Source organism: Camelus dromedarius, chromosome 32 (assembly GCF_036321535.1).
Source record: "Camelus dromedarius isolate mCamDro1 chromosome 32, mCamDro1.pat, whole genome shotgun sequence".
Lineage (NCBI taxonomy): Eukaryota > Metazoa > Chordata > Mammalia > Artiodactyla > Camelidae > Camelus > Camelus dromedarius.
In genome coordinates this window covers 8,098,497-8,122,866 of record NC_087467.1, presented here as the reverse complement: position 1 = coordinate 8,122,866, position 24,370 = coordinate 8,098,497, and the positions used below count along the sequence as shown (strand labels likewise).

Genomic DNA, 24,370 nt, shown 5'->3' with positions numbered 1-24,370 from the left:
GATGGAGATTGTTGACGAGGAGCTCAGTTTTGGATATATTAAACATGAGATTCATTTTCAACATCCAAGTGAATGTGTTCAATAATTGGACTTATGGATCTTATTAAATTCATGGGAAAGGCTTTGCTGGAGTGGTCAGTTTTATAGATGATATTTAAAGAAAAGAAACTGGATGAGATCACCAAGGAACTGATAGCAAATAGAAAAGCCCAAAGACTGAGCTCAGGGGTACTTACAGTTTTAAGAGGTAGGTGAAATTATGGAACCAGCAAATGAGACTGAGGATAAGTGGACAGGGGAACATGTTCTCTGCGCTGGGATCCAAGTAATGAAAGTGTTCCTGGGGAGGAAGTGACTCAAATATGTCAAATGCTTTTGGTGAGACAAATTATAGTGAAGACTAAGGAAAAAACCATTGGATTTAGCATTGCAAGTTTATGGATTAACTTGACAATGACTGTTTTTGTCAAATAGTTGAGACCATACACATGAATGGAGTGTGTTCAAAAGAATAGGAGGTCAGAAATTGAGAGATCCCAAGTGTAGACAAGTCTTTTAAGGATTTTGGGGGTAAAGGGAAGGAATGAAATAAGAAAATGACTAGAAGAGAAAGTGGAATAAAGGAAAGCTTTTTTTAATATAAGAGATAAATATTAGAATAATCATATACTGATGGGAAAAGTCTAGTTGAGGAGGAGAATTTGATGAGGAGGAGGGTGTCCTGTTGCCGTGTGCTTGATTAGATGAGAGGGAGTGAGATCTATGAAACAGATGAAGAGATTGGCCCTGTTTAGGAGGATGGAGATGCTGTAAGGAAGTAGTAGGGAAAATCAAGGTACTTGGATAGAAATGAAGGTAGGTGAGTACGTGTGGGAGGGGCTGTGGAAGTTCATTTCTCACTGCTCCATCTTTCTCAGTGAAACAGGAAAGAAGTTCATCAGCCAAGGGTGAAGATGGGGAAGTAGAAGATAGAAAATGTTTGTTTAGGGTCTGACAGCATTAAGGACACTCCTAAGGTGTTAGTTGTAACTCTGAGATCAGCCAGTGTGGTTTCTTCATTTTTCTCCAGTCCTGTTCATGACCACAGTAGGAGTGTGGAGTTGGTACACAGTTGGATTTGACCAGAATTGGGACTTTGCCGGGTGTGAATGATGGAGCCAGAGAGGGCCACAGGAGTTGAAGGTGCCTGGACTGGAGTGTTAAGATCTGTCTCCATGGAATAAAGCTGGTTGTGGAGGTGAGGGAAGACACAATTGAAGGAAGACATGTGGAGGTCTCCTCAGAGGGGAAGACTGTTTGATCTGGTGTCCTAGAGAAAATGAGTTAGGATAGGTGATGTGAGAATGGAATGCGTGAAATTGAGTTTAGGGTGATATTATGGGATGCACATCTGAGATGAGAGGCAGGAAGGAGGCTAGGTTAAAGGCTGTCTGCACAGTGGCCCGGCTGAGGTAGCCATCAGTGGCTGAAAGTCAGCAGCCCTTCCTTTGTCCAGCTTAGTGTCCTGAGATGGAGCAGGATCCACCTGGAGAAAAAGTTGCCTTTTCTTATTTGCACAAAGATGTTGTAAAGGCTGGTGGTGGCCCTGCCATGAAATATTAAGAGAGTCACCTGTGTGGCTGTTGAAACAGACAGCTGTGATAGAACTAGCATTGAAAAGGTGTGTGACATTTAGGAGCCAAAATCTTCCAAAAATGAGAAGGAGTAACCCGGAAACTGGTAGGTCATTGCGGTGAGGAGGCAGAGCTGGTACTATGGTCGGTTGACCTAAGATGCAGTGCTGGGGGCAACAGGGAGGGAGAAGAGAGGTCACCTGTCCCATTTCCAGGCCCAGTGGTACAAGATGTGTGGAAAAGAAACAGGCTGCTCCCAGAGAGTGTTCCAGGGGAACAGTGTCCACAGGAGAGAGCCAGGTTTTGTAGATCAAGATGAGAAAGGAGTGTTCAGAGAAGAGATAGAGGTTGTAGGAGATTTTCTGCTAATGACTAATCCAGAATTTCAGAGGAAAGAGTGGGAGGATTGCAGTGGCTGGAAAGGGGTCGGGGACGGGGCGAGAGCACTTAGCCAATAATTAAACCAAAGCAGGGATAAGCAAACTCCCCTAATTTGACATGTGAGTAAGTGCTTCGCTGAGTAACACATACCCACACGTCTCCAGCTAATGTGACCAGAACTAGATTTCCTGGCCTCTGCTTTGAAGTTGTATTAGGGAAATTGCTTTGAGGAATCACTGAAAGAATAGTAAATAGCTTATTTCCTTGAGTATTCCTTGACTTGCCCACTTTTACGTCTTATTGCAAACCACAATTGCTTCTGGTAGGACAAGTATATTTCCTATCCACGTAAATACCATCTACTTCTGTGTATAGCCCATTAACCTAGCCTTAGGAAACATTTTCAAACCTAGATACTGAAAATACATTGAGTGTTTACAATGCCCAGCCTTTGTAAGCTGTTTACATGTATATCGTTTAATCCTCACAACATTTCTGAGATAGTCTTCCTGGGCCCTGTTATTTTATCTTATTTAATTTTTCTATTTTTAATTTTTTTAATCAGTGAGGAAACAGACTTAGATGTTAAACATTTCATCCGAGAGGCAAGCCCAGGTAAATGTGAGTAACACCAAAAGCCAGGCTCTAACCACTCTGTGACTCTGCCTGGGACCGTAGGGAACACTTTCACCAGGAGTCATTGATGCAGTTTGGTTTTCCAACATTCGTCTAACCCTGTTCTCATTATAACCTCGAGCATTTGGCAAAGAGGAACCGCTGGCTTATCCAAATGAAGGAATGGGCTACCACATGATTTCTTACAAATCGATAATAAATTCCATGAAACTGAACTGGTTTAGGTGATTTCCTTGCTGACTCTATTTCTAATACGTATTTGAACCAGAAGTTAGAATGGATATAATTTCCACACTTCTTACAGCTGTACAAATATACTTTGAAAATATAACTATAGAGAGAAGGTAGGGACGGGTGGGGTTGTGGGGACATGGGCGAAAGGGCAGGGGGAGAGGAGGAGGAATGGGGAGGGTCCCACCATCTGGTTTTTAAATCTTTGTTCCCTTCTTCTTTTCCCATTCCTTCTTTGGGATGAAAGAGTGGAAAGTATTGAGGTGAATAATAACTATCAATCGGTAAGCTATTTTTGTGGCAAACCAAAGAATAAGCCTCTGCTACCATAGAGTTATTTCAGAGTAACAAAAATTAACCAACACTTGCTGTATCACTTAAGGGGGAACCTGGAAAAGTCTTTGAAAAGAAAGCACTTTACGAAAACTGGTAACCAGAAAGAAATCTTGCAGCATGATTCCAGTCAGTAACATTTGAGCCTTTAGGTGGAGTTAAGATAGTGACAGCAACGCTTTCGTCCTCTTCTTGTAATCAGTTGCCCAGCAAAACAGATATATTTTTTTTTTAATGAGAGATGCTTCGCCAAGTTCTGTTGAAAAATTTTAGGATGAGGGAAAAGTGATAATTATCGGTTATAGAATTTATAAGACACAAAGCTATAGTTATGCATTATGTTCTTTGACTTCTAAACAGTTTTTCAAGTTAATAAGAATTATACATAGAGACTCGAGAAAGTAAACTCTTAAGATTTTACAAACTTAGCTCTAAGATTAAAGAGTGATTTAGGTGAACACTTGATATGTCTTCGTTGACAACCCGTGACTGTTTATGCTAATATAAGTATAGATCTGTGTCACCCAAAGAAAATATTTAGAATTTTATGGGCTATTTTAGTCAGAGATTTATGGTTATGTTTGTGTCTGAGTTGTTTTCTGAACGTAATACATTGGTGTATCATGAGTTTGCTCGCACATGCTAAGAGGACTTACAGTTTGTTGCTAACTGTTCGACCCATTTGTATTTTATAGGAAATGATACCATCAGTAGATCATCTTCATCTTCTGTTTATAGACTGTTATTAACAAGAGAAAAAAATGGGCTTCTATTTTTGTGGCTCTGATGTATTTCATGTTTAAAATCAAAAGCACCCATCCTACTTCATCTTTTGAAATGAGGAAACTGGAGAATGTACAATTTTCATCCATAGAGATCAAAAAAGGGTTCTGCTTGTTATTAACCCTAATGGCTTTCAGGGAGGAAGCAGCACTCTAGCTGGAGAATTAGCATTCTACAAGTCTCTATTTAGGGAAAAAGATTATAGAGAACATATATCCTATGCTTTAGTCCTCAGATCCCAGGGTAAATAATGGTTCCAATGTTCGAAGAATTTTATGTGGTCCTTTTTCATTATTCCTCATGGCCAGTTTTATAAGTGGGTTTCTGATTGTATGATTCTTGGCAGAGTCGTGTGAACTTAATGAAACATTATTCAGCTCACTCTTTGTTTGCATTGGCTCAGAGGCCACAGTTTAAGGGGTCTTTTTTCAGAAGTGAAAAGTGCTTTAAGATGGGCTCAAGTGTGTGGATAGGATCTCTGTTGAGACATCAATTACACGCAGATGAGGAGCTTCCCGGAGGAAGTGAGGTTTCGGTGCCCTCGGGGAGAATTCACACTGACAGTTTATCAGTGGCAATTTTATACAAAGGGAGGGAAAGGAAAACAAGGGGACTGTGAGGCTGCGAGGGGAGCATTTGAGTAACTTTTGAAGATGTCGCCAAACTACTTGGTGTGTCTCTGCTCGTAGCGTTATCGGTCTGGTCTTGCTGGAGGCTGTTTGGTAGCTTGTCTGTGACGGATCCGGTGCGGTTTTACACAGGATGACACATGAGTCTTCTCTGTGTTTACGATCAATTTCCACCTGACAACCATTCCTGAGAACCTTGCAGGAGGGAGGGGAGTTCTTTCAGTGGCTGTATCAGGCCCCCTGATTTTCTGAGGTTAAGCTAATTTGTCTTCTATCCGACATCTGCGTTTTCCTTCACAGCTTTGTTAGCTCACAGAGACACCTGTTCCACATTGGTGGCCCAGGGAAACTTAAGTATGTGAAAATGATGTTGTTTTAGTTACACATGGAAGGAAATACAGAGGAAAGAGAATACTCTTCACAGTCAGCAATGACCATCGGCAGGATATAAAACTTCCTCTGCCCACTCTTACTCATTCTCTTGTCTTTCATCCCAGCCCACAGCTTTCACAGTCCATGATAAGTTAAACAGTCAATTAAAGTAGACATTATTCTAATGGTGAATGCCCTTTACAGCCTCCTTTGTATCTGTCTCTCTGTGTTTTTGATAACCTTTACATTCAAGAATTCTTTCCTTATGCTGAAATCTCTTGAGCTTTTAATTAAACCAATTTTCTCTTTTTTCCCCTCTGATGATGGAGAACAGCTGGACGTCATCTAGATACCACCTCCTTCATCTTCTCCGAATGACTTATCCCAGCTCTTTCAAACATTACTTATAGATATTATTTTCCACTTCTTCTACCCACGAGGGACCTCTTTTTCTTACATATTTCCCCTTGAACTATGAACTTTGTTCTTGTATAAATGGATTTTGGTCAATTTTAACAGCCCACAGTCAAGGAGGGGAAAAAAAAGTTTGCTTTTTAAGTGCAGATAAAGTGACCCATTTAAGTGTACTTTCCTCCTCTTTTCTTGTGCTGAGAGAGAACTATTTCATAATATAGAGATAAAGATTGGAAAGAGAGTATGATCTCATAATAAAAGCAAACTCCCTCTCAAGTGTAACCAAAATTAAAGGTATTCCCCCAATTACTCATCTTGACTAGTCAAATTTCTGTTTGAGTGATATAGTTTGTGGTTGGTGTAGAGGAACAAAGCATCCATGGTCTTAGACACACGAAGTACCTTTTTTCATTGATGCCCAATGATCCATTCTTTCTTTTTTCTGTACAGTGATGGTGTATAACCATTTCCCAAACAGTTAACCATCTGAATACCTTCTCCAACTCCCTTTGTTGTACACTGGAGTTACCTGTTATATGTTGAATTATGAAGTAATTAGTAGTGATGCCCATGAGTGAAGCACTTGCCCTTGACCTGTATGGACCTTGTACTCATATTCTTCCTGCCTGCTGTTTTCTCTTTCCCATGTTCTAGGTGGGTTGTTGCATTTCTGTGTAGTTGTTTCAGGAACCTGATGCAGCGGAGAAGACACTAGGGTTGTGCAGTAGAAAAGAAAGAGCTTCTAATGCACCCCCCCAACCCAGCAGCTTATTGTGTTTTTACTGCCCATAATTCTGAGAGAGGGGTCTGTAATGGATCTGTGGGAGGAAGGATTAGGTGGTTAAAGGCTGGTACCTGTAGAATGTGCTTTTCCTATTAAATAGTCCTATTTATGGTTTGAGTTTCTCCTTTCTCGTCTGAGTTTAAAGGGATGCTTTTATAGATATCCAGAGATACTAGTGGAAGTAAATTGCTCTGGTAATAAATTGAGTGTTTATTAGGAGGGATTCCTATAGCTTTACCTTCAGCGTGTGAACTGTCCCTCCTAGTTACCTGTGGAGATTCAGTGTCCTGTCCAGTGTAGACCAGTGTTTGCAAACCATTTGTGGACATTGTAATGAAATTGCCATATATCCAGTTCTGTGATATCAGATGAGCATCATTTGTAGCCGATCGTTTCAGCCACCCAAACCATCAAGGTATCCTCATGATTACATCTGGTGGAGCGTGTTCTCACTGATAACACAACTGCAGGTGCCTTTATCATCTGACTCGCTGTTCCTCCTGTGTATTTCACTCTCTTTTCTGCAGACCGCCTCTGAGTAAGAAGAGGACCTCATTGGCTAATGGAGCAGGTTATAAAATATAGTAAAAATTTGAGTTATAGTAGGTATATTTTATTCATAGAGGACATTGTTCAAATATTATCTAATATCAATACTTAAAATGTTGAGATACTATCTCCCTCGATAGTTTCTTAGGGGAAAGTTGCTGTTTCCATTATTTTGTTGCTATTATTTCTCTATTTAACTGTTTACCTCTGATATTTTTTTGAATGTCTGCTTTCAGTGCAACAAGGAAAATTGTTTCAATCTAGATACCTGTACCATCTTAGAATAAGGAATGCTTTGAGAGAGGTGGGTCTCCTTAGTCTGGATCCAAAAAGGATTAAGGAATTGTCTTTTCTCTGAAAGAAATGGAGTCCTGGAAAGATTTAGCTGGGGCCAGATGGGTTTGTCTGGTTGTCATTAAGTCATTTTTAACAGTTTTTGGCATACATTTTGCTGCTGTATATATCCAGAATGTCTCATATGCACAATTTCAAATATAAGCATGATACGTAAAACATATTACAATCCGAACATCAGTTTTTTTGATTATTTGCCAATCTGGAGATACTTTTGAATTACCTGCTTGTTGATCTTTTAAAACAAATTTTAATTATCACCACTAGGTTTTCATAGACTTGTTTTTTTCTCAGGCAGAATTAATAGTCTATGCCATTGTTCTTTGAAAACAAATATTCTTAAGAATCTTTATGGTCTCAAAGTCAGTTCTTGGGTCTTAGTCATAACATGGTCCCCCCTCCCCAGCATTTTATATAGTCCTTGGCATGAGATGCTTAATAAAAGTTTTGCAATTGAATGAATGATTAACAAATAAGCAAATAAACTCCCCTAAGACTCAGCCCACTTTTAAAATGTGATTAAATTCTAGCAGTGTGCCACAATGTTACCCTTAATATACTGTGTGCTCTTTGATTTAAATTTTTTTATTCAGAAAAACTATATTAAGCCTATAGTGTACGTCAGGAGCATTTCAGTAGAAAACTGTTTTGATTTGGAAGCATCTAGTTTGATTGTTCCGAAAACTGAAAGAGTAGTCAGAGGGAGAACACGTAGAATGAAACTGACCAGAGGATACTCCGTCCCCTGCCTTCACTGGCCCTTCGAGCCCTAGTTACCTCAGATAGCCAGTTACTTGGTGTGTGGCTTAGTGGTACATATAACGATTAAGACCTTTTGTTGTAGTGACTATCTTTTGCCCAGATCTTGGGCTGTTTTGTGGCCCTGCCCCCACATAGCTCCTGCCATTTCAAGTAAGCATTGTGATTTCTAATTTTGACTTTTAATGTATACTTATTTTTATTTCACTATGCAAAACCTCCAGACTGTGACTTTTCTCTTAAAATAAGGCAGTGAGTAAGGATAGCAGAAGGAAATTTAATTTACATTTAGTGGCAGGTCATACAACTTCCCACTGACTTGCATAGGATGCTTTGTAGTTTAGTTTTCATATTTTCCCTCATTGACTTTAGGATATTTTTAAAAATTTAATAAACCTTTTATTTTCAAATTTAAAAAAATTATCTTTTCTATATGCTTTTGCACAATAAAAAATCTATACTTTGCTGCCCTCCCCTTCCATGAGTTCTTATTAAAAGCAATCATTGAAGGTTAACTTTAAAAATAGATATTTTAGATAAAATTCAATGGAAATCCAATTTGATGATTTAGTTTAATAAACGTTTATGGATCTGCTGCTGTAGGCCTGTCTTTACACATAAGTAAGCCCCTGAGTTGGCAGGCCCATGGGTGGTAAGGCAGACACAGGCACCAGTATGGCAGGAATTGTCATGAGTTCATACTAAGTTCCCAGGAAGCATGGGTAGGGAGAAGTGAGTCTACCTCGGAGGCTTGGGTAGTCAGGAAAGCTCTGGGGAAGCTGTTTGAGTTTGGGCTGTCAGGATGAGTTTGCCAGGCAGAGGGGATGGAAGAGGGATGATCAGAGCAGGTACAGCAAACACAGCAAGTCTGTGTGTTCAGGAAGTGCCAGGGGGTCTCGACTGGCTGGATGAGAGACAGGGGGAGTTGAGGAGGCAACCAAGATGTGAGACTAGAAATAAAGTCGGAGTCAAGAGTTCACTGTGCTTTCTCGCCTGTGTCTTGGGTTAAAGAGCAAAGCCCACTTGCACACCTGACAGTGGTCCAGTACTTAGACTGGGAGGGGTATCACCCGTACCTCCTCCTTTGCACTCAACTTTAAAAAAATGAGCTCTAACCCATGTTTTCCAGTTTGACCGCATTTTCCAGTTGAATAGTGAATGAAAAAGAAGAGAGAGAGGGACAGCTCGGAGACTCTGAGAAAAGAGACTGAAATCCTGTCTTGCTGGAACACAGGCACCAGTTTCTCTAGTTCACCAGTTTCAGGGCTGTCTCATGAGTACTAGTCGTCCTCCATCTCCCTTTGGTCCCAAGCCTTCTACATAGAACATTTTGGGGGAGGAGTTTGGGAATGTGAGTGTGAATGAGAGTAGAGGCACATGAGCAACAGATACTGAAAATCCCATTAACTGCTTGAATTTGAAATTAGCAGATTAGCTTTAAACTATGTTTTGGGCTTGCCTAGTCTGGGCAGGCAAGCAAAACGTAGACAGGAATAATGTTTCTATACCTTTTAAAAAATGTTTTCCCGTCTTCCGTTTGTCCAGCTACGAAAAGGGCAGGCAGTCTTACGGGGTTTCCAGGTATCAAATCCTGGCATTCGTTTTGTGATGGTGCCAGTGCACAGTTAGAAAAAAAGGAAAGCTCCTATTCTGTTCTGAATGCCAAGAAGATATAAGTTTCTAAGCTGCATGTCAGTGTTAGATATTTATTGGATAAAACAGCTGTCCTAATTCTTCAGTTTCCTGGCTGCTGTTGTAATTCCACATATAGGAGATTTCCCCTGATCCTTTCTTTAACATGAATTTTTCTTTGGCTTGTATTTCAGAGGCCAAGCTCAGCCCCTTAGATAAATATTCAGGCAACTGTTTAAAATAAGCCCTATATTATGTATTTATCACATCTGTTAAGAAAGCGGCAAGGGTAAGTAAAAGTGAGAACTGTGTGTTTGGTCAGAGTAGGAATCTGCAGGAACGTGTTCAACTCCTGCTCCAACTCTGCAGGGAGTGCTTTCAGATTCAGCCTCTCTCATCAGATATGTGGTAAAAGAATGAATAAGTTCACTAATGTGCCCATGTTTAAGGTCTGTATTGTCAGTACACACACACACACACACACACACACACACAGGCACACTATGTGGAGCCTTTGGATGCGTTACATTGTGTCTCACTCATTTTTATTCTTGATTTTTTTCCCATTAAAAATAAGCTTTTTAAAGCAAAGGAACATCACTTATAGATTTTATTTTCTATTACATTTACTTTCTTTAAGATTCTATCATTGTTTTATCAGAAATAAATCATTGGGGAAGAATGGTTTGACCCAGAGAAATACAACCAAGTTCAGAAAGAGGAATCAGGGAGGAAAATGACTGTGTGTTAAAGGAATTCTCATGATGCTTCACTTGGGTCTAGGATGGAATGTAAGACAAAGCAAACGGAGTTGAGTTAAAGGAAAATAAATCATCTCGAGAAAAAGCTTCATAGTATTCCTCTGATGCTGTTTCAGTTTCATTGCCCTGCCCTCCAACTGAAATGCTCAGGTTTAAATTGAATAGAGTCTTTCTTCTGGAAACACTGCATGTAAATATATGTGAATCACCATATTAACACAGTGCAGTAGTGAGTTTGATTAGAACCAGACTGCATGTATATGCTGGTACTGAGAGAGGTATGACAATGCCCTGTGGTTTCCTAGATCAGAAAGAAAGAGAGCAAGTTGGGATTTAGGTGTCTGCTGCCCTCGGGAAGTGACAGCTGACTGCATACTGCTTGTCGTAGCAGTCAGAAAACAAGGGACACAAGACTTTGAATGCATCTGCACTGATTTAGTGTTTGTTGTTTTTTGATCCTGCTGCTTTGAAGTTTACCTTTGACATACTTATGAATAAAATCATTTCCTAAGAAAGTTGGTAAATTTGTCTAGATGTCCAGCAGGCAGAAGCATTCTCATATTTCCCTCAAATTCTCTAAAATCTGTGTCACTATGTTTGGCTATCCTTTTTAACTACCGTTAAGTTTTTACTTTTCTAGGTGGAAATGCTACTCTAAGAATGTGAAAGTAAGACATATTTGCTAATGCACACTTCACTTCTGGCGGGGCTTGCGTTACAGCCAGTTAGGTCTGTTCCGTTGGGATCGTGTATCCTCTCCACCACCTTCCTCTCAGCTCCCCCACTTCATAGCAACTTCAGGACATTGTAAAGAGCATCCATGTAACCAGTATAAAAATAAATTTCTCTTTAGAATATAAACTGATGGTTATTTCTAACGTTTCTTGATAAGTAAGCTTTGGTGAAGTGTTACATGTGACTCTACTGATGATGTCAAGGAGAGAAACCCTAGTGCCCCACAGTGTTATGAAATGTTTCTGAACATTTAGACTGTTTTGGGGAAAATATCATACTGTTTCAAATAGAAAAAAATTACCTGATCTTTAATTCAAGGACTTCTTTCACTATATCCGTGGGCAAATCCTTTCACTACTTCAGCCTTAGTGTTTCCTGGGCCAATCACTCTCAGTTTTTTCACGTTGGGGCTTAATGCCTTGTTCTCTGTGCCCTTATTAACTTCCTGTTTCAGTACCTCCAGTGTGACACAACCAGATTAAAACTTCTTTAGACATTACATTTTATGCATCAGCTCTTGGCTTTAAGGCCAGATATTTTAAGTGGAAAATTATGGGCCTGACCTTGGACCCCAGCTCTGCTGTTTCTGTGGCTGTGTGACCATGGGCAAGTGATTCACCCTTTCTGAGCTCTAGTTTTCTTTCTCCAGGATGGAGATGGTATGTTTCCATCTCACAAGGAAGCTGTGAGGATAAAATGAGACCACATTTGCCTAGTGCCTGGCATTAATATCTAACAATTGTTTTATCTTCCAAAATTTGTTCATTTTGGCTTCCTGATTACTTTCTGTTATTAAAACAAAACTTGATTAACTCTTCTCCAAAGATTCTTTCATGGACCACATTTTCACTTCTAGGCAGTATGAGCTTGAGTCTATCTAAAGCAGCTTGAGTGCTCTCAACACTGCCACGTGCATATGTTTCCATTTTTGACTAGAATAATTTTTCACTCCTCCACCTTCCTTAAAAACTCAGGTCAGAATCCTCCCGAGTTACTGTTCCTTGGAAAATTTTCTTGGATTAGCGTTAACCCTGGTGCCCTTAAGAAGTCTTATTTTGAGCTTTTAAATATGTTCTCAAGTTGTTTTCTTCCACCTAACTTCCTCTCTCCTCCTGCCTCTGACATATGCCTCCGTTCTGCCACTAATTTAGTGCTTCCTCACTTCGATTATCTGAGTAACTTCTCCCCTCGCGTGCACAGAAAGGGGCTGCGTCTGCATCGCAGCCAGAGCCACTCCTGGGGTGAACCTAATCTCTCGGGTGGGATGTTTGGAAGACACATTCAAGCTCCAGGTCTCATAGAGCAGAAAGTTACTGGAGGCTCTTGACTTTCATAGACGAGGCAGCTGGAGAGCTTGACTCTGGTAAAAATGGGCAGATTACATGGTTATCTGCAGAGGACATGATTTTCTTGAACGTAATTGTCTTAAATTGACACCTAGCCTCTCAGATTTCATTTTCCCTTCCCGTGCCGTGTGCCTTGGCCCACAGGAGAGGATAAACACGCTCCAGTAGGCCATAGACGCTATGGAAGGAGGGCTGTTAAATAGAAAAATCAGAATACCTCTGAGGTTGGTAGATTGAAAACAATTTCATTAACGTGGATTGTCTCTTCAGAGTGCTGCGCGTTGCCCAGTCTCCCTGTTCAGCTTCAGAAAGCTAACTACTGACTCCTAACTCTTTAGACGGATCTTGTGGTTTTTTTTTTTAATGTCCATACAATAACCCTGTGACATAGAAATTACCATCAATTAGTGGGTAAGGGAATGGAGGCTTAGAGAGGTTAAATGTAACCGTGGCCACACCGTTATTAAATGATCCCTTCTTTCAAATCTAAATACTCTTTTTTTTTTTTTTTTTTTTTTTTGCTGTGCTATTTTGCTTTATTTTAGGTATCCGTTTTCAATTGGAGAAAAGCTCCAAGTGAGTTAATTACAGTGGTTATAAAAAAGGGAATTCAAATTAGTAATATCGTTATCTCTCTGTTTCTAGTTTGTGCGAAGCAGGTAACTGATGAAGCATCTTCCACTCGAGATTCAAGCCTTACTAACACAGCGGTGCAAAGCAAGTTAGTGTCTTCCTTTCAGCAACACACCAAAAAGGCTCTCAAACAGGTAAGGTAGCTGGCATTTCTTCTTCGTCCTACAATTCTACCTACTTAAGATAACAGATGTTATGCAGGGAAAGTAAAATAAATAAGAACATAGCAATCAGAGAGAAACAGAGATGTCCTCGATTCAGCCATTCCCCTAATATTCAGGACACTGATTTTAATCTATGCTAAAAACTAGGAGAGGCTTGGCTGAGAACTTTGATGTAGAATAAAAGGGAAAATGTGGTTGGAAATAAATAAAACTTACATTAAGACTCTTTGCATGTGTGATTTATAGTAAACATTATAACATTATTGGGCTCATACATGCATTGCTTATTTTGAAAATAGTGTCTCTGTGGCCTCATGTTTATCTGATAGTTGATGTTTAAAAAAACATAATTTCTTTCTTGTTACTGAAATGCATTGTTAAAAATAAGAAAAATAGTAATCATGGCTTACTTATTTCTAGACTATCCATTAATGTGTTTGGGGCTGAGTGGAGGTTAACTTTGCAGTGTCGTCCCGATATGACGTAAGCAGTCCTAGCTTGTGTGCCCGTGTCCAGAGATGGCGGTGGGAAGCAGTGGTTATGATGTTTTCTGGTCTCTACCACACACTGGTTTCAGTTCTTGCTACTCACTGTGTGACTCTGGGTAACCCACTTTTCTTCTCTGAATCTTACAACTCCTTCTCTAGAAGATGTGGGAAATGAATAGTGCCTTTCACATGGAAATGGTATGAGAATTAAGGTGATACACTGAAAGCACGTGGTAGAGTGGATGTCTGGCCCATAATAATCCCTCAGTAAGTGTTAGCTGCTGCTTCCATGCTGGCAAGTGCTGGACGTGCAGGGAAGAAAAGGAAGAGATGCTCTCACTGGATGGGGACACTGCATGATTGTGATAGTAATAATGCCAATAAATGGAAAGCTCACGTATTTAACCCTGAATTCATGGTTTTTCCTTGTTTAACTGCTTTCCTCATATTTTTTGATCTTTATTCTTCTGTGACAACCCCCTCTGCTTTACCCCTTGGTGACCTTTACCAAGTCTAGGAATAGAGGTGTCAGTCTAGTGTTATATACATATAACAAAGAAAAAGACACCATGTTTTTAATACAGTTAAAAAGTTTTTTAAAGTCCCACCAACCTGTAAAGCTACTTAATACTCACATCCAGCCTCCTAAATTTAGAATGTCTCCACCTACTCCTCTATTTCAAACAAAGAAACTTAGGAAAGAAACTTAACATTTTTGTACTGAATTGTTACTTTTTTACTCTGTATTAATTACTGAAAATGCAGCATTTCCGTTCATTAATATTATATTTAAGGTAGTAACTGTTTCACCATTTGTAGGTCAAATACTCTTGGCTAAACTTGCCATTTGTATCATCGCTCTTGTGAAATGCTTTAGATGCCAAAGATCAGAAATGAATTTAGTGTTGGGATCCTTTTTTAATTGATGAAATAAAAGATGGATGATGGTAGAGAAGCCTGGAACAAGGCTGATTCAGGTGGCAAATAGGATGTAGGCAACAAATTAACCAACCAGGATGAAACAAAAGATACGACACTGAATACTGGTAACCAAGCTTGTTTAAGAAACACAGATGTGATCATAAATGGAACTCATACTTCTGAAGAGCAGTGATTGAGAAAATGTGTGCGCTATGAAGTCTCCCCATATGCGAATGCAAAGATAAACATTCAGATCACTGTATTGTCATGTCTCATTATTTTTTACTTTCTTCATTTTGGTTTCATATCATTTGAACATTTTTTATGATGACTAAAACATTACACAACTTTGAGTTAGTGGGAATTTTTGTTTCGTTTTGTTGCAAGGCATGTGTTCATGGAAAATGTTGCTCACTTCCTTAGGACCTAAGCCTTTTTTTAAGAAACCTGTCCTGAAAGCTTCTTAATATTGGAAATAGCTATTTATTAATTTCTTAAAACTTCCTGTTGTATAACCAAGTAACAAATTAGTTACTCAGACAATATGGCAAAGTATATAGCAGGTATGCTAATATTTGATTAATAATCAAATTCATATTGGAAACACATTTAGAAGAAAAGCTGTTCTTGCAGAATTTTGCCCAGATTCCCTGTAATTGCTGAATTTCTTCAGACAGCATTTCAAAAATTGACTGAACATGCGGCATTTTAAATTGTAGCAGCCTCAGCAAATCTGCAGCTTTCTTTTCTTTTTGAGAGTTGAATGGCTATGACCATGGAGAATTCTTTATAAGTGTACTTATCCATAGATATCCATATACATGTGTTCTGTGGTTGTGAATATGTTTTGTGTGTACACATACAGGCACAAATCATAATCTCATTAACGTAGGGTAGCTAAATGACCCTAATAACAATTACATTAGCTGTCATTTACTTTTCTGAATCCTAGAAATTACGCTCTGCATTTAACAGGCACTGTGCCATTTAATCCTCATACAAATCCTTTAAAGTAATCCTTTGAAATATTTTTCAAATGAGGAAGCTGCTGCCAAGAGGAGTTAGAAAACTTGTCCAGGATTGTCCATTGAGTCAGTCCTGGAGATGACATTTGAACCCAGAGTCATAGTTTCAGATTCTGCCCTCTTAACTTACAATCCTTTTCAGCATATGCTGTGTAATAGAGAAGATGAATTTTTGACGCTATCTAAGGAAATCTACATTTTTGACTATTTGTATGGTGCAAGGAAACCAATAACAACATAGTCACTAAGAACATCACTTCCTAACACAGGCTGCTGTGTGCAGCATCAGCACATATTTAAGGTGGGCACTCAGTTATATTAGCTTTTATCATTTTACGAGAAGTGTATCCTTAGTCAATTAGGCTTTCGTAGTTCAATCACACACTGTCCAATGTAAATTCTTAGAAAGAAGTAGGTGGAAAAAAACAAAAACCAAAACCAAAATCCAGTAGCTTTATAAGCATAAGTATAGTGAAGAAAAATAATTTAAAACATTCCTCATGCAAAGTAAGCCAGACATAATTTCCCAGCTCTGAAGCCCCCACCTCCCCACCAAAGCATGCGCGTTGCCACAGAGAGTGGTGTCTTACTCTGCACTGCTGTGGATTGCAGTTAATTATAGGCTGGACAGTATGGAGGCTGTAATGCCCTTTGGCTCTTGACATAGTGGATCTCCATTGCTTCTAATATTTGGGTCCTTTTAACTTTCTAATCATCAAAACATTAGTTAACATCATATGTTCGGTGTAATTGCATGAATAATACGTTGTTATTTCAGTAGTTATTTTTCTGAACAGGATGTTCGCAGTAAGCACATTCAGAAGCCTCTGGGGATTAGCAGATTGCTGATTATTACCTTGTTCCCTGTCTTCTTTCTGCCTTGGTATTTTAGTTGTAATGATCCTAAAGTGTGAAATGATTACATTTTGGATTTCACAGAAGGATAATGAAGAAAGATTAAATTTTGGAAGTTTTTAAACAACAGAATTAAATGAATGATCAGAGAGGAACAAGGTCTGTTAGGATGGGAGGTAACATGGTGGGGACCTTTCTGTGTTGTTCCTGTTGGTTTATTTGACTTCATTATTTATTTAGGGGGGTAGATTTTATTCATAAAGTTGCAGATCCTTTTCCCTCTTTATATCGCAGAGCAGGCATATTCCTGGTATTTTGCGTTAGCTTTATATGTTTGACCAATACTGTGAAAATCCAAAGGTTATTTTGCATGATGGCAGTTTCTGAACGTGGGCGTTGACATTTAGCTTACTAACAACAATGCACGTTGTTGGTGCCTGACACAGCCAGCTGTTACATATGTGTGTATTTCTAATTATTTCGGCATTCACAGCATGTGATATTTTCAGAGTTTTCAGTGAAGGACTTAATGCATCCAGCGTGTTCTTAAGTTACATTGTTAGTATTCTTTCTGTGTCAAAACAAAGAAGGTATTAACTTGTTCATGCAAATTCCAAGTTAACCTAATAGCCTCTAGTTTTAGGTTTTATTTTATTTTTCATTAGGTCAGAAATGAGAACTGTCCCATATTTTCAAAGTTATCTGACAAGCTTCCTGTTTAAAAAATAAAATGTTCATCTGAAGATTTTTTTTGTCTCTTTTTAGAAGAGAATATCGTGAGGCACCTCTAGAGGAAAGCACGCTCATTCAGCTTCTTTTGATTTCTCGCTTTTCTCTTAAAGCCAGAATTGTAATGCAAGTGTGATATGACCTTTACTTTCCCAGACTGGTTTAACTCTGTTGTGTTGGTTTCCTTTAAAAAGTAACTTACTTTGCAAGTGTAAGCCAGTACATTTCTTTCATACTGAACGGTACATGGAAGTATTAAACTTGGCAAGTCCAGTGTAGTCTGTGTACTATGCACATGAGGATATTATATGTGTGGGCAGCTTGAAGGTACAATCCTTCGTAGTACACTGCATTTACACTTGCCATCTGCTTGTTTATTTAGGTTTCAGTATTACTTCTTTCTAGATGTGAAATTAGGATTTAAAGTTGTTCAGTAAGACATTCCATTAGCATTCCAGTATGGAGCTAAGGGTTGAATAGTTGGAGGTGCCTTGTTGATATCATCCTCCTAAAGTGAGTCTAGACTAGTATAGTAAGACTTACTGTATAATATCAGTGTCAGAGTGAAACCATGTTCCGGATTGATCAACAGGGCCACCACTAGCTAATTAAGATCTTTGGTGTGGAATAGAAAAAGCCACCTCTGCCCCAAGTTGTCACAACAACAAATGAATCTCCCCTTTCAGGTTATCTTTGTGCAGAACAAACCTTCCATGGCCATCTAAAGTGGTCTTCATAATCCTGATTTCTTAATCTAGTGCATGGATGTGTATTTTCCAGACTGGGATACCCAAACTTAGATCGTTACAAGTTAAGTTGTGTTTAACTTCTACTGTATTTGTAACATAAAATAGGAATTTTCTAGTTCCCTTGGAACATAAAATAGATATTTTCTAGTTCTCTTGGAATTTTAGCTAAAGTTCAAAGTTAAGGACATGGGATACAGGTGTACCCTACTGTGAAGAGACACACTAGTCATGGCCTCAAAGGACTTACCGAGAGAAGGCCAGGTGGTCGTTGACCAACCCCCAAAAGCCTGTGCAGAAAAATAGCCCTGTGGATTTCCTATTTAAAACACCTTACCAGTGCTGCTGTCTGTTTTACAGGAACATTTACCCAAGTAATTCACCCCGCATTGCTCAGCCAGTTCCTTCTCTGACTCTGCATCCTTGTACCTCACAGGCATTAAGATGACTCTGCAGCAGCCCCTGGTCCTCTCCAAGTCAGCAAGTTAGAAGAGGGGGATTTTAATACCTCTCTTGGGCGGCGATCAGATGCATTTATTTTGGGGGAGGTGAGGAACATTGGGAATGCCATTTAGTAGGTATCAGAAATTGGTGCCCTCAGGCTGAATTCGGCTCAGAATCCTCTTTGCTTTGTCTGGCACATCATTTAAAGTAGAAAAACTCACCTGAAAATCCTGTTGTTTTGCTTCTCTTGAGTCATCACTACCACCCCTCGTGGAGTCTGTGCGTTCCCACTCATCAGCCTCCTCCTTGTCATTATCTTGCCTCAGCCAGTGTGATCCAGAAAGCATGGTACATTTTCCGAGGGATTGTGAGAAGGAGACACACAACATACGTGTGTGTGGCCAATGTGCACGTAGTTGCAGAATATAGTTACATAATCGAAAACAAACAAACCATAAACAGCTAGCGTCTTTATTTGCAGAACAGCATGGTCTGCAGTGAGAGACCAGGAATCTCTCTCTGAGATACCTGCCTCGTGGGCATAATGAGTGCCAGAGTTCTTTTGTTGGGAGCCGGCCCAAACCATCCCAGGCATCTCAAATGAGTCAACGTTGGTTTTTTTTCCGCCTCCATCCACATTCTGATCTGCTTGGAGGATATCCCCAGTGTCCACAGTCAAGTAAATCCTGCTTTCTAGAAAGTGAATCAGAATCATCAAGGTAGCCTAAAATGTCTATGGCCCAAGGTGCCGCTTGTGAGAGCTGAACTCAGATACTCCTGAGTTTACCTCATAGCTTATGGCTTTACTTCTGTGACCAACGTCATAGTAACCAAAGAGTTCCCAACTTTTGCTTATTTGCCCCTAAAAGTGTTACCTGGGGGAAAATATAATGCTTATTTTTCAGAGGTAAAGCAAAAAAAAGTATGTGTAGTTTTTTAGGGGGTGGGGCAGAGGTAATTAGGTTTATTTGTGTATTTTTTAGTGGAGGTACTGGAGATTGAACCCAGGACCTTGTACATGCTAAGCATGCACTCTACCATGAAGCTATACCCTCCCCCAAGTGTGTGTATTTTTAATATACTTAGAAATACATTTGTGTAAATGATAGACATAGTTTGGTCAAGTACAGGCACGCAGTGTTGCATTTCAGTATTTAAAAGAATGTTGTATCAAGAAGTATTATTCACATTTCTGAGTAGGAAATACATATTCAGGAAAAAAATCACTGAGACCATTGATATGGCCTCAATAATGTCTAACATTTCTTTATCCTTACCTTGGCCCCAGCTTGACTCCTTAAAATTCAAAGTAATAATGAGTTTTTCTTATTTTTATATTATTAAAGTCATGGTTTATTTCTGTCCAACTACTAATTTTTCTATAGCAGAGCTTTCTCAGCTCTAAAAATTGAGGACAGAATTTTTGTTACTTTAATTATTATTTACCGCAAATGCTGTCAAAAGGCATGTCATCTTTGACTTTATAATTCCAGCTTCTAGGCATCTTATTATTTCATCTCTGTTTTTCTTAATCAACGTTTTCCAAAATACACTTCCCCAGCCTGACATAAAATGAACATATGCCTGTTTGGATTGCCAAGGGAAAAGGTTGAAATCTATGATGTATGGACTCCTAAAAACGAATCACTGTTTATACAGGTTTTAATTGTTTTGTAAAGTCTTCCATAGTCGATAGAGATAGGCTTAATTGTAATTTAAGGTGCTGCATTGCCTCCTTGTTTTAGTATTGAGTTGATAGGTAATGTCTATAAAGTGCTTGGAGTTATTCCACAAGGCTGGAGAGCTTTATGCAATTCTGTACACACCTTGATGAAAGGAAGAGTAAATGTCATAAATATTTTATAGCACACATGTTTTATTAATATATTATAGACAGCAAGCTAAAGGTGAGGAGGTCGGCACCTTACTCACCTTCGTACTTCCTGTCCCCCCACCGGACCTGGTACTTGATAAAAAGCTCAATAAATGTAAGAATTGAAGGGAAGATGTCTCATGTTATTATTAGCAACAGTATCATTTGTAATAGACTCCCCAAGCCATTCACTTTCCCATCTGGCTTTAAATTTCATCTCAATATGCCTTCTGTCAATTAAATGATATTTAAATTTTCACTTCTATAATTATTTGATTGCTAAATCTTACGATCAACAAGTTGGACATTCAGCTCAAACCCTTTGCAAATAAAATGGTATCGTTTTTGTCAGCAAGGGGATACACATTCAATGCAGTATTTCAGGAGATTGTGACAGCTATTGGTCAAAGAACATTAATCAAGTAACTGAGATGTTATAAAATTGGTGGAAATTACACAGTAACCAGGAATTAAAAGATTTGAGACTGTCTGTGGTTAGCCTCTTAACCTTTTGAGGAGTTTGAGCATGCCTGTAACTGTGAATTTAACATCTCTTCAATTGTGTGTGCTTAAGATCCTTTTTATTACGTGTAATTTTCTGCGTAAAGCGATCAGCTAGATAAGCTGTATTTCAAAACTTTTCAGTGTCTTTTTATTACATTATCATCACCATGGTTGATTCATTTATGAAACACAAAGTACTCCCATTTGGAGAGATTTATTCTCGTATCAATTTTTTTTTCCCCCTGGATTTGCCAGAATGCCGTCATGTTCGTGTTCTGAAGGTTAATGCCCAAAGTCAAGCAGACAGAAGCCAAGTGCTGCAAGGTTTCCAAGATTAGGACTGATTCCCTTCACAGAAATAAATGATTCCTGCCATGTTCAGTGATTTTGTGCAGTGCTCCCCACGGCTGAGTGAGTGCATCAATACTGTAGTCCTTACCTGCTGTACATACTGATGACACTCGGTGTTAACTTGATTGACTGAGCAGCACACTGGAGAGGACGCACCTGCAAGAGAAGTGCAGACACATATATTTTTATCCTGGTCTTGAAACATTTATTTTACATTTATTTTCCTTGGGAGCCATGGTTTCAAATTCCAGGGGCTCTCACACCACACTACTCAGGTAGAACAAACCTGGAAGTGACGCTTTGTTTTCCGAATGATACCGAAAATGGTCTCGGGTTGATCCCCTTTGCCAAAGCCTAATTTTTATGCTTTTGAGGGGAAAATGACATGAAGGGGATGATGAAGAGTCCTGACAAACTAGTGACTCTGTGGAATTTAAGGGTCTTAAGAGGTTCTATCTCCTGATGGGCAAGTGGGTCATTTAATTCAATTCTGAGAAATTGTTTTGACTCTATTTGTATGTTATATTTTATGATCATGTTTCGTAGGCTTTGAGGCAGCAGCAGAAAAGAAGAAATGGAGTCTCAATGATGGTAAACAAGACTGTTCCTCGTGTTGTTTTGACACCATTAAAGGTGTCTGACGAGCAGTCGGATTCGCCGTCAGGTAAAGAGCTAACATACTGTATGCTTGGCCAGTTTCTCCCCGGAGGAGACTTCCTCACCGAGAGAGATGTCATGAATTTTCTCTGAAACTGAGTAATATTTCCACTTGAGGTTTCATTTAATTTTTGTTTATACCTTTGACTCTTTCGGTGATTTAAAAATAATAGGGTATTTCTCTCTCTAAAAAAGAGAAAGCGCACCAGCTTGCTCTCATCAAAGGAGTTCCTTTGTTAATGCCATAGATGTGAGGAAATGTGCGGTACTGCTAGGTGGGTATTTTTGTTGCTGCTTTGGCTTTTGTTTGAATGTTGAACTTTAATAGTGGACCACATGCTGATGTGGAATGCCATCAAAAGCCGTTCTTGCGTGAGTGTGAATTTGCTTTCCAGTCCTCTGCTGCAAAATCAGGAATCCTTTATGAGTTTTTGTGTTCTGGCAACATTCTTCTCACCTCAGTGCAGCCCTGACCTTTTCTTCTAATTTACCTTCTGTCACTTTATCAACCGTGTACCATTCTATTTATTACAGATTGATGTTTGCGTTTTCGGTTCCGGCTTCAACATAAAGTTATTCATAAAGGCATGGTCTCTCCCTCCCTTCAAGCCTCTCTTCATCCTTCATCTTTCTGTCTCAGTCTTGCATCGTCTCCGAGCGTATAGTATAGTCGAAGCTTATTCGTGTATTTTTACAAAAGAGCCGAGTGTTTCTTTCAAAAGCTATCAGATCAGTGAACGTGTTTTTGACTCCACTATCAGGCCATCTGTTCTTGCTTTTTGTTCTGTTTGATTGATTTATTGGGCTTTTCTCTTTATATCCAGTAAAGGAATCAGATTGTGGCCAAAGGTAGTGTATTAACTCTTAGAAAAGGAGATTGTATCTATGGTTTTTAAAACAATTTTAGATTTTTCTTTTCAAGGACAGCAAGAGGAAGATAATGACATAATAACTATTTCCTTTTTTAGGATCCGAGTCTAAAAATGGTGAAGCAGACAGTTCAGATAAAGAAATGAAACATGGGCAAAAATCTCCCACTGGAAAACAAACAAGTCAGCACTTAAAACGATTAAAAAAGTCTGGTTTAGGTGAGTGTTCAACAGACTGTAACAGTTCACATTTGAGAGACTTAAATCTTTTTTTTAATGAAATTATAGAAAAATTCTTAACGCTTTTTAAATAGTTAAACAAGGAAATTTTTAACTCTTTCCAATCTATCTAAACCCAAAAGGGTGCTAAATAAGGCTGCATATTACAATGGAATGATTTTAAGCATGTTGCTCAACTTGTGAATTATACTATTGGATGAGGCGGAGGTTGAAGATATGAGATTTTAAACGGTGTATGTATACTAAGTAATTATCTGCCACATCATGGTTCTCTTTAACGTGCAGTGTTTTGTTCCTGCAACTGCGTTTCACTTTATTGGAATATGCTGTATGGGGTGGGGGGAAATGTGACTTTTACAAAGAGTTCATTGCACTGGAGAATACGTTGTCGTCGGGGTCTGCTGCAGTGAAACTGCTCTGCCTTGCTTTTCATCTTAGGCTGCTTTTGAAATATTCAGTAGTGCTTGTCTGAAAACCAGTATACAGTTGCTGAGAAGTGTGGGAGCCTCAGTTACTGGGTCTGGCAAGTCAGTACCAGGTTTTTCTCCTGAAGACTTCCTTCCTGATAACTTTTTATCAGGAACTCTACAGCCACATTAGAGGAAAAGGAATATGGAAATTCAGAAAAGGAAAGTAAACGTATCCTAGGCTGAACAGTAAATTCTGAACTAAATCTGCCTTGTTGGATGTCTGGACGTAATGGCTTCGTTTCTGTCTCTCAGTTTTTCCATCTCAGAGTCAGGGCCATGATAATGTCCCAGATCATTGTAGCATTTTGAAAAATGGTTGGTAGGCAGTACAAATGTATTGACCTGAACTTTATTACTAGTTCTGCCACTTAACTTTCTTGGCAGCTTAGAGTAATTTTTATTTGCAGAGTTTATCTAATTGTAAAATTTAAACAAGATTTTTAACCCATTTATTTATTTTAGTAATGGTTTATTGATTGCCTACTATATATCAAGATTCTGTTAAATCCTGGGGACATATTTTCAATAATGTCTTGGAATAGAATTTATATAGCCTTATTACATAAGAGATCTTTGGGAAAACAGAATTTATTTTTGTTTTAAATTCTTTAAACATAGCGTAATCTCTTTTGCATTGTTTCCAAAGCTGAATCATTTTCTAGGTATTGTCTAGCCCAAATGTATTAGTGTGTGTTAGTGTATAACCACACTTAGATGTATATGCACATGTTTTTTCCTAGTCTTTTGAGTATTTTAAAGTAAATGCTTTAATATGAGTAGCTTCTGAAGTGGAAAACTCTAATGGGAGAGTGAAATGGAAAAAATGTCCTAAAAAAAGCCAAGCCCCCCAAAATATCACATTATGATATCCTAAGTAATACAAAAGTCAGTGACCTTCAGTGAAAAACTGTCTGCTACCCACCTCAGTAAAGTCAATGCCATATCTTGAGCTTTAGAAAATTTAAGGCACAGGGACCTCCTCCTCTCTGTACTTAGCTAGTAACTTCAAGGCTGGAGGTCCACAAGAGCTGGCACCCTCATCCGGAGCTGCTCAGGTCTCCAGGCGGGATCTCTTGTTCTCATTGTTGT

The 24,370-nt window shown here is 39.0% G+C and overlaps 1 protein-coding gene across 3 annotated transcripts in view; it reads left to right on the top strand.

Moving 5' to 3' along the window:
* ASXL3 (ASXL transcriptional regulator 3) overlaps positions 1-24,370 on the top strand; it is a 159,857-nt gene that overhangs the window by 68,921 nt on the left and 66,566 nt on the right. For 2 of the 3 annotated variants that reach the window (XM_064481519.1, XM_031438996.2), the window contains 3 exons: positions 12,958-13,079; positions 21,592-21,709; positions 22,671-22,790. In XM_064481519.1, coding sequence (XP_064337589.1) covers positions 12,958-13,079; positions 21,592-21,709; positions 22,671-22,790 — 360 coding nt within the window. The remainder of the gene's footprint in view (positions 1-12,957; positions 13,080-21,591; positions 21,710-22,670; positions 22,791-24,370) is intronic. The other variant, XM_031438997.2, reaches the window with a different exon arrangement.